The sequence below is a fragment of the Callospermophilus lateralis genome, chromosome 1 (genome assembly GCF_048772815.1).
Source record: "Callospermophilus lateralis isolate mCalLat2 chromosome 1, mCalLat2.hap1, whole genome shotgun sequence".
NCBI classification, from domain to species: domain Eukaryota; kingdom Metazoa; phylum Chordata; class Mammalia; order Rodentia; family Sciuridae; genus Callospermophilus; species Callospermophilus lateralis.
Window position 1 is genome coordinate 196,824,167 of NC_135305.1, and position 13,558 is coordinate 196,837,724.

The 13,558-nt window shown below is 36.2% G+C and overlaps 1 protein-coding gene and 1 non-coding gene across 17 annotated transcripts in view; both read right to left on the reverse strand.

Annotated features, from left to right (window-relative positions):
• Positions 1-1,304: 1,304 nt before the first annotated feature.
• The window catches only part of Clasp2 (cytoplasmic linker associated protein 2), a 199,956-nt gene continuing 187,702 nt past the window's right edge, over positions 1,305-13,558 (reverse strand). For all 16 annotated transcript variants that reach the window (XM_076843304.1, XM_076843263.1, XM_076843290.1 and 13 more), the window contains 2 exons: positions 5,706-5,822; positions 1,305-3,808 (listed from right to left, as the gene is read on the reverse strand). In XM_076843304.1, coding sequence (XP_076699419.1) covers positions 3,722-3,808; positions 5,706-5,822 — 204 coding nt within the window. In that variant the 3' untranslated portion in view covers positions 1,305-3,721. The remainder of the gene's footprint in view (positions 3,809-5,705; positions 5,823-13,558) is intronic.
• On the reverse strand, positions 7,827-7,933 carry LOC143384487 (U6 spliceosomal RNA). The gene has a single exon (XR_013089342.1). It is a non-coding gene; the product is annotated as a U6 spliceosomal RNA (small nuclear RNA).

The following is a 13,558-nucleotide window of genomic DNA, read 5'->3' on the forward strand; positions in this document are numbered from 1 at the left end:
TCTTTTTCTATCATAGCATGGATCACACTGTATTATTTTATATCCTTGAAGGTGTGGACATTGCATGGATGAATGCAGGAAATTTGAAATACTGAAAATCTGATATAAATAAATCTTGCTTTATTTTCCTGTTCTATTTTAGATTACTATAATAAGAATAGCTTAGAAGCAGCAATTTAAGCAACTAGTACATCTTCAAACAATGGTTTTCTGTATTTAGCAATTTCATATTAAAGACTTCTAAAAAACTGCCTTGTATGAAATAATGGGAGATTTGCCAAAGATATAGCTATTTGCTATAAGAATATTCAGTGACTATCATCCATCCAAGGTTGCTCCATACATACAATGGAAAACTTTGCTGCCATTAGAACAAGTGAAGATTGATATATTCAAAAGTATCAAATACACTCATAAAAGAAACAAAATTTAATGTTTCCTTATAGTTTTCAGTATCAAAATAAAATTCCTTATTCACAAAATGACAATAAATATTATCAAGTGATGATTTTAGAGGTAATTTTTTCTTAAGCTTTTCATTATTTTCCAAATATTCTCCAATAAAGGAAATAACTTTTTATCAGGTGTATTATGGATTTTTTTTTTTTAAGTTTTAGGTGGATTTAGGTGGACACAACATCTTTATTTTATTCTTTTTATGTGGTGCTGAGGGTAAACCCAGTGCCTCATGCATGCCAGACGAGCGTGCTACCACTTGAGCCACATCCCTAACCCAGGATCCTTTATATAGTTGCAAAACTGGACTAACTACAATAAAATGATCTGAAGTAATATAGAAAGGTAAAACAATGTAAGGAAAAAACCTCATGTATTATTGAAATTATATGCTAATTTGCATTTCTATTGATTGTTAATGTTATTCTAAACTAATAAATTATAAGACACACTTGATTTACAAGTAGATCTGGACTGGTAAGATTCTAGTATTTTATTATATGACCTAATTTGATGTTGTAGTCATTTTGATCTTAAATTTGTAAAAATAAAATACAAAGGGGCACCACAGATTAACTCCAAATTGAAGCCCAGAATAAACAGGTTTCATATTCTGAAATAAATATATATGCGTGTATGTATATATATGTGTGTGTGTGTATACACTTTAATTTTTGAGAAGAGTTCTCACTATATTGCCCAGGCTGGCCTCCAAATATTGGGCTCAAGCAATCCTCCTGCCTCAGCTTCCCATGTAATAGCTGGGACTATAGGCACACACCACATGACAGCCTATAATATTCTTTTATTTATTTCTCAGCAGTGCAGTAAATAAATGATGCTGATAATTAGTTTGGAGGAGAAAGCAGGAGAAGAAAGAATTTAAACAGGTGCTTTTTATCACCATTCTTTAATAGCTGACATCTACGCATGTTTCTGGAATGAACAAGTAAAGGTATACTGCATTAGTGATTTGAATAATCAATAACTTTCTTATAGTCTTATCAACTGGAATTATAGAATTTTATTCATTATTTATTTATTTAGCAGTACTGGGGATCAGACCCAAGGCTTTGTGCAAGTGCTCTATAACTGAGCTACATCCCCAGTCCTGAAATTATAGAGTTTTCAAGTTTATATACATTTACTTTCATTTAGTCACATTAAACCATACTTTTCCATCATGTAGTTCATTAATTTCTTGAGTGCCTGCTGTTAGATGCCAGGTACTTGATCTAATTTTTCAGTTAGTGTTATTATTTAGCTTAAGTCATTCTACTTAGTTGTCAACAGTAAAAAGCAATACCCTAAAGCAGAGGTCAAAATTAAATCAATACTCTGATTCAAAATAATATTAAAATATGCCAAAGGTCATGGTACATAAAACACTACTGAGAAGAGTTCAATATTTAAAATGCCTTTTCTTCTTAAAGTAAGCCATAATATATATACACATGTGTAAATAGCTATGTACATTGGATCATGGTTGCTACTTTTCTCCTCAGGTGCACTTACAAAATTCTTGAGAACATCATTAATACAAGACCTTCTAAAATCAGAAAAACTCCACAATCTTTGTGACTTATTACACAGTAAGACAGAAAAACAGCTGTTATACATTATTAACTTTTTCAAGTATGTTATGTACAGTTTTATTGCCAGTATATGCACAACAGTAAGCATAGAACTATAAATACACAATGTAATTAACAGTAGAAAACAAAATTGTTACAGGTAAGGGGGAGAGGAGATAGAGAAATTATTTTGTTGCTGCTAAATCAGAAACAAAGGAAGGGAAAAGCCTATGACAAATCATCCATTTAGTTCTCTTGTTTTAAATTCTTTACATATATTTCTATACTTTTTTCATTTAAACAAAGTACAGATAACTGTAACAGCAGCAAATTGCTTCCCTAGTCGCCATTTGCTTTTTCAGTCAAATTCACTTTATGTTAGGATTAAAAAAAAAAAAAATAAGTCAAGATGAAAAATCATTAGTATCCTGGTTCCATATGATCTAATTTGGCCTTTCACCTAAACTGTTAATCTTAGAAAGTTGGCTGCACACGAAAAGAACAGGTTTAGAAAAAGGTGATTAATTTTTTTTTTGTTGTTGTTGTTAAAAAGTAACAGAAAATCACCCTTTAAAAGTCTTCCAAAAGACATTACAGGCAGCAGCTCAGTTAAAGGTATTGGCCCTGAAGAGGTAGAGAATTTGCGCCCATTATACAAGATAGCCTTGGCACCATCTTCTCTCTCATCAGGATCATGTTTTCAAGTAATATAACTGCATGGTCAAAGGAAACCAGGTTCCACCGTTTAGGTGCTGGTCAACTCACATGTCTCAATAATTAGTTTGTTTATTAAATGAGAAACAGAATACAGTCAAAGACACACACGCACTTGATTTTTTTTTGTCTGTTTCCATTATCAAGTTTATTCATAAGTGAATTTGATATTAATAAATACAAAAAAGCATCATTCACAACAAAGATAACCAAAAAACCCTGCAATAAAACCTTCTATTTTAATAATATCAAGAAAAAAACCAGGCAGATGATTTGGTGGAGCTTTCTTAAGGGATCATAGAGGAATGTGGTTTTAAATAAAGATGGCAAGATCAATAACCAACAAACATATCAGTTTTACAGAACTGGCTGATTCTGTAACTTTTCTCTTTGAGGTCTTAGTTTTAAACTATAGACCACCCCAAAGAAGTTGCAACTAATGACATGTATCACCACCACACCAACAGAGTCTGGCTGAAGTTCAAATTAGTCTTGCTTTGTTTCACATCATTTTCAATATTTCTAGCATACGACATGATACAGAACAAAACTCAAAGAAGCAATAAAAATATTATTCTGCAATTGAATAAAATGTTTTAGACTGTTGAACTTTTAAAGCTTTAAGCATTCCTGTTTAACCAGCATTTAAAAAAATTTATACAATCGTAACACTGGCAAAGGTTAATGGGAAGACAAAGTAGTACAAACATGTGAAATGATGAATTAGATTTAAAAATTACTTTGTATTGATCAATTGATGTTAATACTGTTTCTTCTTGAATTTGGAATAACTATCATAAAAGTTACATGCAGATTGAGGACAGCCCTCTGTAACAGAAAATATAAAACAAAACAAAAAACTAAAACTGGGAAACAATGGTTATGTTTCATAAGGTGTATTTGAGAATTTCCTTTCATTGATGAGGGTAGTCTGTCTGTCCTTTCTTAGAGATTCCTGGTTACTTTGATGAACTTCACTAACTTTGTCCAGAAACATCAGTAGTGGGATCAGCTCCTCCAGAACCTGTTTGTGCACGTTTGATGTAAAGATTCAGTAGCTTCATCTGTGGATGCAAGTCAAAGTATGTCATTTGAGCAAGCAACTCTAAATTATGATATGATGCTGATTAAAATTATTATATACCTACATGTGAGCTTTGAAGGTCAGATTTTAGGATGGGTGTAATCATAATGCTTAATCTACTGCTGATAAAAATGTTGTAGTGATAAGACAAAAAACATTTAACTTATAAGAAGTCACTATTAAAAAAAAAAAAAGAAGTCACCATTAAAACAAAAACAATTGGGCACAAGCTACAACATGTGCTAGCTGCTTTACATTATCTCTTTATTTTCACATTTTATAGATGAGGCAATCAAGATACAGAATGGATAAGTAAGTGCCTAAGGTCTTAGGGGTGGGTAAGAAGTGGGCCAGGACAGAAACCTAGGCATTTGGCTCCAGGACCCAAGATCTCAGGCCACTATGCCACTGACATCCAAACAAGAATGTTTTGATGTCTCAATGTCATTTTGTGGTTTTTACCTATGTGAGATCAGGTTTATGTAAAATTTGTAATCAACACATATACAATTCTGTGTTATACTTTTTTCATCTATACTTATTTAAAAATGTTTTCCATCTATTTATTTCATATGCAATATCATTACTGGTTCTGATCAAGTTCTAAATTTTAATTGTTTAAAGTATGTGTGTATGTGTACCAGGGATTGAACTTCGGGGTGCTTTACAATGAAGCTACATCCCCAGACCTTTATATTTTTTGTTTTGAGATAGGGTTTCACTAAATTGCCAAAGCTGGCCTTGAACTTGTGATGATCCTCTTGCCTCGGCGTCCTGAGTAGGTGGGGTTACACATGCCACTATGCTTCGCTCCTTTATATGTATTTTCATTCTGCCTTGGTATTAAAAAAAATATGACCATGGCAATGATTATCATTATGATTTTGGAAAACTGTAAATGAAGGTGAATGTATCTTGTTAGCTGGATCAAAACCCATACTTCAACTATCAGGGCTTATGCAGTGGAACAAGCCTATAATACCAGTGATTCAGGAGGCTAAGGCAAGAGAATCACAAGTTTGGTGACAGTCTTGGCAATTTAGTAAGAAACCCTGTCTTAAAAAAAAAAAAAGTGGGAACTGGAATATAGGTCAGTGGTAGAGCACCTTGGGGTTCAATCTTGAGTACTGCAAAAACAACAAAAACAAAAATAAACAATCATGGTTTATTCTCAACCCCTAGAATTTATTCTAAAGTTCTGGTAGTACCAATAAAATGAGGAAAGCAAGCCTTATTTATTATTTTAAATCTTAAGGACTAATCATAAATTTTTATTTTTAAGATACCAAATCAGAGTTGCACATTAATGGGGTTCATAAGAATAAAGAGAGAAGATCAAATATTTGATCATTACAGTTCTTATGGGCAATTTAGAGAAACATTCAAAGTGTGTCACATTTTGGGAGATACAAAGTAATTCATGATATATAACTACAACAATCTATTTATTCTTAAATAGTTCTTAGGGAGAAAGATTTTGAGTAAGGGAATAGAAAAGGGGTTGGTTAGTGGTTATGAATAACCAGACTACATTGGCTTTTTCTTTTACAGCAGTCTATCAACAACCATACCAAACTGCTGACCTTACCTGAGTGACAGATGTTAGGAACAGAAACAGCTACGGGCAACGTGGTACTCAAAGTCGGATTTATTAAAAGCTGAGTAACAAATTTCTCCTTTCACACACATAGAACTGTTGTGTTTTTTTTTTTTTGGTGTGTGTGTGTGTGTGTGTGTGGTGGTGCTAGGGATTGAACCCAGGGCCTTGTGCGTGCGAGGCAAGTACTATGCCAACTGAGCTAAATCCCCAGCTCCCAGAACTGAATTTTAAAGAATGCACTACCACTACTACTTTAAATCCATGCAGCACCACTTACTTTACTGCCAGTGAGCTGACTGAGATGTGGTTTCAGTTCATCACCAATTACCGCATGAACAGCTACCAGGCAGAAGACGCAAGCTTTCCGAACACTGCTCTCCGAATTATCATAACCCTAGGGAGAGAGCCCATTGTTAGTACTCCTGAGGGATCTGAGAAAATACCTTTGCAACAGAAGATGCAACTCGAAAATGAGATCCCAAGAACACTGAGGCAAGAAAACTGATGATCTAAGTTACTTTTTCAACGTCTGCAGGCAGAGATACAACCTTCTCTCCTCGCACTTCATTGCGCTCTACTCTACTCCTAGGTCTCATTATCAGGTTTTTTCTTGATAAGCTGCACTTCTCTGACTCTGAGGTTGCTTCTTTGCCACCAAAAGTCTCCAGATGAGCCTTAAAGAACTTAGCTTCAGGGCAGCCAACAGCCTCTCACTATCTAATAAAATATAAATCCCTTGTTTTGGCAGTCAAAGTACTGTCCTATGATTCAAGCCTAATTATGTCTTACATCTGTCCCATCCCTGTGATTACCTTCTCAAATCCAGTTTATGTAAACTAATTCCCTTATGCTTTTTTAAAATTTTTCTTTTTGGATACACATGTCAGTAGTGTGTTTTGACATAGATGGACATAATACCTTTATTTTATTTATCTTTATGTGGTGCCTTACACAGCCTTACACACACTTGGCAAGCACTCTATCACTGAGCTACAACTGCAGCCCCAATTTCCCATTCTTTTTGGGAGGGTACTAGGGTTTGAACTCAGGGGCACCCGACCACTGAGCCACATCCATAGCCCTATTTTGTATTCTATTTAGAGACAGGGTCTCACTGAGTTGCTTAGTGCCTTGCTTTTGCCGAGACTGGCTTTGAACTCATGATCCTTCTTGTCTCAGCCTCCTGAGCAGCTGAGGTTATAGGTGTGCCCCACTGCACCTGGCCCAACTTCCCATTCTTGTGTTTGTATATTTGTACATGACTTGGAGTTACATTAGTATGTATTCATACATGAACATATGAAAGTTATGTCCGATTCATTCTAATCTTTCCTATTCCAATCCTCCCTTCTTCTATTCATTCCCCTTTGTCTAATCCAATGAACTTCTATTCTTCCCTCCCTCACCCTTCTTGTGTGTTAGCATCCACATATCAGAGAGAATATTTGGCCTTTGGTTTTTGGGATTGGCTTATTTCACTTAGCATAATAGTCTCCAGTTCCATTCGTTTACCAGCAAATGCCATAATTTCATTCTTTTTTATAGCTGAATAATATTCCATTGTATTTATTTATACACACACACACACACACACACTACATTGTCTTTATCCATTCATTTGTCAAAGGGCAACTAGTTTGACTCTACAGTTTAGCTACTGTGAACTAAGCTGCTATAAATATTGATGTGGCTGCATCACTATAGTATGCTGATTTTAAGTTCTTTGCATATATACTGAGGAGTGGAATAACTTGGTCAAATGATGGTTCCAAGTTTTCTGAGGACTTTCCATAGTGGGTATAACAAACTGCAGTCCTACAAGCAATGAAAGAGTGTGCCTTTTTCCTCACAATCTCACCAACATTTATTGTTACTTGTATTCTTGACAATTGCCTTTTTGACTAGAGTGAGATGAAATCTCAGTGTAGTTTTAATTTGCATTTCTCTAATTGCTAGAGATGTTGAATATTTTTTCATATATTTGTTGAGTTTTTTTTAATATATATTTTTATAACTTTATTTATTTATTTTTTATGTGGTGCTGAGGATGGAACCCAGTGCTTCACCTGTGCTAGGCAAACGCTCTACTACTGAGCTGCAGCCACAGCCCTTTGAGTTCTTTCTAAATCCTGGAGATTAATGTTTTATCATAGGTGGAGGTGGCAAAGATTTTCTCCCATTCTGTAGGCTTTCCAAGTTCTTGATTGTTTCTTTTTCTGTGAAGAAGCTTTTCAGTTTGATGCCATCCCATTCAATGATGGTTGATTTTACTTTTTTGTACTTTAGGAGTCTTGTTGAGGAATTTGTTTCCTAAGCTTATATGATGGACAGTTGGGCCTACATTTTCTTCTAGTATAAGTGCAGGGTCTCTAATCTAACGCCTATGTCCCTAATCCACAAAAATATGGAATGCTTTACAAATTTGCATGTCATCATTGTGCAGGGAGCATGCTAATCTTCTCTGTATTGTTCCAATTTTAGTATATGTGCTACTGAAGCAAGCACTCCCCCTATGCTTTTTTAAAAAATATTTTGTTTTAGTTGTAGCTGGACACAACACCTTTATTTTATTTTTATGTGATGCTGAGGATTGAACCCAGTGCCCCGAATGTGCTAGAGGAGTGCTCTACTACTGAGCTACAACCCCAGCCCCTCCACTATGCTTTTGATCACAATAGTCCATAGAATTTTTATTCATAAAGTATTTTTGAATCAATTATCTGAATGTATATGCACATTTTACACAGGCGAATGTATATGCACATTTTACACAGTTAATCTCTATTAAAACACTGATCATTTTATCCTAAAATGACTAAAGATATATTAAAATATCAATATCAATTGATACTAGCTAAAAGAAACACTTTTTTTTGGTGGTGTTGGGGATTGAACCCAAGATCTCACACATGCCAGGCAGATGTGCTATCACTTAATCACACCCCTAAACTTAGAAACACATTCTTCATAATAATCTATGATATCTAACTGCATTCATTTAATTTTCTCTCATCACTTTGAATAAAATTAATTGTCCTTCATAAATAATGATACAAGGTATCCATTTTGTATCTATACTCATTTAATCACTCTATAGTGTTGTAAGCTTGTTTATTTGTTATAGTGCTGGGGACTGAACCCAGGGCCTCATGCATGCTAGGCAAGTGCTTTCCCACTGAGCTACACCTCCAGCTTTACTGTTGTTAACTTTAAGTCTTTTTCCTCACAACATTACTCTTGACATTAGAAATGATACTACAAAGAATACTGCATTCATGTTCTGATATTTAATTGTTTGCTATGTGTAAGAATAGGCCAGGTAAATAATCTTCAGTGTCTGTGTCCTATGAGATAAAAAAATGACCCTTCCTAGAAAAGTTATGGAATCACATGGCCAGGAGGGAATGAGATAGGAATGTGATAGTCAGAATACACTTTGCAAATCTGGGCATGGTGGCACAAACCTGTAATCCCAGCAGCATGGGAGTATGAGTAGGAGGACTGCAAAGAGTCTCAGCAATTTAGCAAGGTGCTGAGCAATTTAGTGAGACCCTGTCTCAAAAAATAAAAAGGGCTGGGGATGTGGCTCAGTGGTTAAGTGACCCCTGGGTTCAATCCTTAGTACCAAAGAACCAAAAACGAAGAAAATCCTCTGCACAGAAAGGTTAAGTGGAGACCTGAGGATAAAAGTAAATTAAGAGTAAGGAAGGTGATAGAGACAGGGAAATATGCAGTGACCTCGAGAGACAGTTCAGTCTGTCAGAAAAATTAATTATAGGAGCTCATAAAGTAGGAGGAAAAGTAGGAAGGAGCCAACTAAGAGAACTGTAGCAAGACATATGGGCTCATTCTGTTCATGGGAATCTCTGAAGGGCTTTAAAGGAAGGGTGTGATGTTAGAGTTAATTCAGAAGGTTGTCGTTTTTTTGAGTACCGGGGATTGAATTTAGGGACAATCAACCACTGAGCCACATCCCCAGCCCTATTTGTATTTTATTGAGAGACAGGGTCTCACTGAGTTACTTAGCACCTCACTTTTGCTGAGGCTGGCTTTGAACTCGAAATCCTCCTGCCTCAGTTCCCCAGCTGCTGGAATTATAATTCTGTGCCACCTTGCCTGGCCCTTCATTAACTTTTTGAGAAACGGTCAAACTGCTTTTTATAACAGCTGCACTACTTTTCTTTTCAATCAGCAATGTATGAGGATCCCGATTTCTGCACATTCTCACCAATACTTGTTTATTTTGTTTGATATAGTCATCCCAGTGGGTGTGAAGTCAGATCTCATTATGTTTTTTTTTTTTTTTTTTTTTGGTGGGGGCACTGGGGATTGAACTCAGGGGACATCAGCCACATGCCTAGTTTTTTTTTTTTTTTTTTTTCTTATATTTTATTTTGAGACAGGGTTTTGCTAAATTGCTAAGGCTTGCTTTGAACTCATGATCCTCCTATCTCAGCCTACTGAGCCACTGGGATTACAGGCATATGGCATCATGGATAGCTCATTATGGCTTTGATGCACATTTCTATAGTGAACATTTTTTTCATATGCTTGTTAGTAATTTGTCTATCTTTTGATAAAATGTCTATTCAAGTCTTTGCTCATTTAAAAACTGCTGTTTTGTTAAGTTAGAACAGTTCTTTATATTCTGGATAGTAGACCCTTATTAAATACATAATTTGCAAAAATCCTTTCTCCAACTCTGTGGGTTGTCTTCCTACTTTACTGATAATGTCCTATGATGCACAAACATTATAATTATTTTTGCAGTGCTTAACATCGAACTCAGGGCCTTGTGCATGCAAGCATCACTCTAATCCCTGAGCTACACTCCCATCCCTAAAATAGTTATTAATTTCAATGAAGTCCAATAGATCTTTTTTTCATTAGTGCCTTGGGTGTCATATCTAAGAATCCACTGCCATACCTAAAGTCAGAAAGATTTAACCCTGCTTTTTCCTAAGAGTTTTATAGTTTTAGACCTTATATTTATATTACTGACTCACTTGAGTTATTTATACATGGTGTGTGGTCACTGAAGTCTCTTTGTTATCTCAGCAGTCAGTCAGTAACCTGACAGAGATTTCCTTAAATGCCTAGAGCCAAAACCAAACAAATATTCTCCCAGTTTTTGAAGATCGTCTCTGAGTTGGAGTATACACTCAATGCAAATGACATGATTTTGTACTTCTTTATGACTCAATAATTCTCCATTATGTAAACATACCACATTTTTTTAAATCCATTCATCTGTTGCCAGATACCTGGCTGATTCCATAACTTGGCTATTGTGAATTGTGCCACCATAAACATGGGCGTGCACATATCTCTGAAGTATGCTGATTTTAACTCGTTTGGCTAAATACTGAGGAGTGGTATAGTTGGATTATATGGTAGTTCTATTTTTAGTATTCCCCTGTCCTCCGCCCCCTCATACTGGGGATCAAACCCAGGGGTACTTTGCTAGCAAGCTACATCTCCAGCCCTTTTTATTTTTGAGACAGGGTCTCACTAAGTGGCTTAGGGCCTTGCTAAACTGCTGAGGCTGGCCTTGAACTTGCAATCCTCCTGCCTCAGTATCACAAGTTGCTGGGATTACAGACATGTCCCACCATGCCTATTTTTAGTTTTTTAAGGAATTTCCATACTGATTTCCATAGTGGCTATACCGATTAATATTCCCACCAACAGTATGTAAGGGCTCCTTTGTCCCTGCATTCTCACCAGCATTTATTACTTTTTTGTATTCTTCTTTTTTTTTTTTTTAAAGGAAGAGTGAGAGAGAGGAGAGAGAGGGAGAGAGAATTTTAATATTTATTTTTTAGTATTTGGCGGACACAACATCTTTGTCTGTATGTGGTGCTGAGGATCGAACCCGGGCCGCACGCATGCTAGTCGAGCGTGCTACCGCTTGAGCCACATCCCCAGTCCCTTTTTTGTATTCTTGATGTTAGTCATGTGGACTGGGGTGAAATGGACTTCCTTCTCTTTTTCCATTTTCACTCTTTAATCAGAACTCAGAGCTAAATTATAGTTTCAGGTTATTAAATGCACAAACTTAGTGATAAAACTATTAACAAAAAGCATTACCTGAATTCTGAGAGTAAGTGGTTTTCTAGGTCAGCAGGTAGGAGAGAAAACAGGAACAAGATCTTCTCCAAAGGAGAAGGGAACCATGTTACTCAGTGAGCCAACAAAGGGTTTTTGGCTTTAACTCACTAAGGGCAAGAAGGAATGTCAGTTCTGATCTTCACCACAGCAAATCAGGAACTCCAATTTTTCAAACTAATTACAGACAAAAGAGAGAAAATAACTCCAAACTGACTGACTGACTGGTCCCGATGACTAATGAAGTGTCCTATATTCATGAGTTGGTAAAAATCATTGGAGTGACTGTTGGAGAAGGGAGACTTTCATGTATTTTCAGTTGTTATAGTCTGGTAAGTGTTAGTCTTGCCAGACCACCTTGTGCCACCCCTTGAAGACCACTGGTACACTTATACAACATGTCCGTCATGGTCCTGGCTGGTACTGTGTCAAGGTCATATTTTGCACCTCATGTTTTCTCAATAACAACATTAAATGCACTAGAAAGCAGAGCCAGAGAACCTAGAGTATTAGCCTAATGTACACATTGCCTAGTTAGTCTATCATACATAAAACCTGTACATGGGCTGGGGCTGTAGCTCAGTGGCAGAACACTTGCCTAGCATGTGTAAGGCACTGGGTTCGATCCTCAGCACCACATAAAAATAAACAAATAAAGGCATTCTGTTCATCTACAACTATAAAAGATTTAAAAAAAAAACCAAACAAACAACCTGTATATATCTTGGTTTGGATCGGGCCATGTTCTGGGTTTCTTTCAGTCCTAGTTGAAGACCATTCACTACTCCAAATATAATCCCTGTCATGCAATATCCTTCAATGGTAAGAAAGGCTAGCTCAATTCTGTCCCAAGTCTTATTAGCTCCAGTTGGTAAAAATCATCTATACTGTGAACAAGATATCATGGGTCCACATTTAAAAAAGGAGACAGAGAGTTCATACCAGTTAGCAGAATGCCAGCCAATCTGCATACAAGTAACCTTTGTCACTACTTCTTCTATTGCCTTCCATGGTGTCACAGCAAACTGCCATGGCCTTCCTGCCACCTCCTCAGGTTGAGGTCATATGCTTGGCTACTGCTCCACACTAAGTGTGGAGCATTCTTACTTCTTTTGAGAAGTGTCTGTGCACTTCATGTGCACATTTACTGATTGGGTTGTTTTTTCAGTGTTAAGATTTTGAGTTCTTGATATATTTTGGATATTAATCCTTTGTCAGAAGAATAGCTGGCAAAGAATTTCTCTCATTCTGTAGGCTGTTTCATCACTCTGATTATGATTCCTTTGCTATAGAGAGGCCTTTTGATGCCATCCCATTTGTTAATTATTGCTATTATATCCTGAGCTATTGGACACCTATTCAGGAAGTCACTGCCTGTGCCTATGTCTTGTAGTGTTTCCCCTAGACTTTCTTCAAGCAGTTTCAAAGTTTTGGATCTTATATTTAGATCTTTGATCCATTTTGAGTTGATTTTTGGTATAGCATCATTTGTTAAGAGGTAGTCTTATCTGTAATGTATGTTTTTGGCACCTCTGTCAAGAACTGGATGGTTCCAGGGCAAGAGGATGGATGTATGTAATCCCAACAACTTGGAAGGCTGAGGCAGGAGGATCCCAAGTTCAAGGCCATCCTTAGCAACTTAGCAGAACTCTGTCCTCAAAACAAACAAACAAACAAAGGACAATGGAATATAGCTCAGTGTTAAAGTACCTAACATCAAGAAAATCGGTGTTCATTTGTTGATATGGCTCTCTTGCATATTTTTTAAAATATTTTTTTAGTTGTAGATGGACACAATATCTTTATTTTACTTTTTTTTTTTTTTTTTTTTAATGTGGTGCTGAGGATCAAACCCAGTGCTTTCTACATCGAGGAGGCAAGCACTCTACCACTGAGCTACAACCCCAGCCCTCTCTTGCATATTTTGAAATTGGATACTGTGATACCTCCAGCATTATTATTTTTTTTGTTTTTGTTTTTTGAAATAAGGATTGAACCCAGGGGTTCTTTGCCACTGAGCCT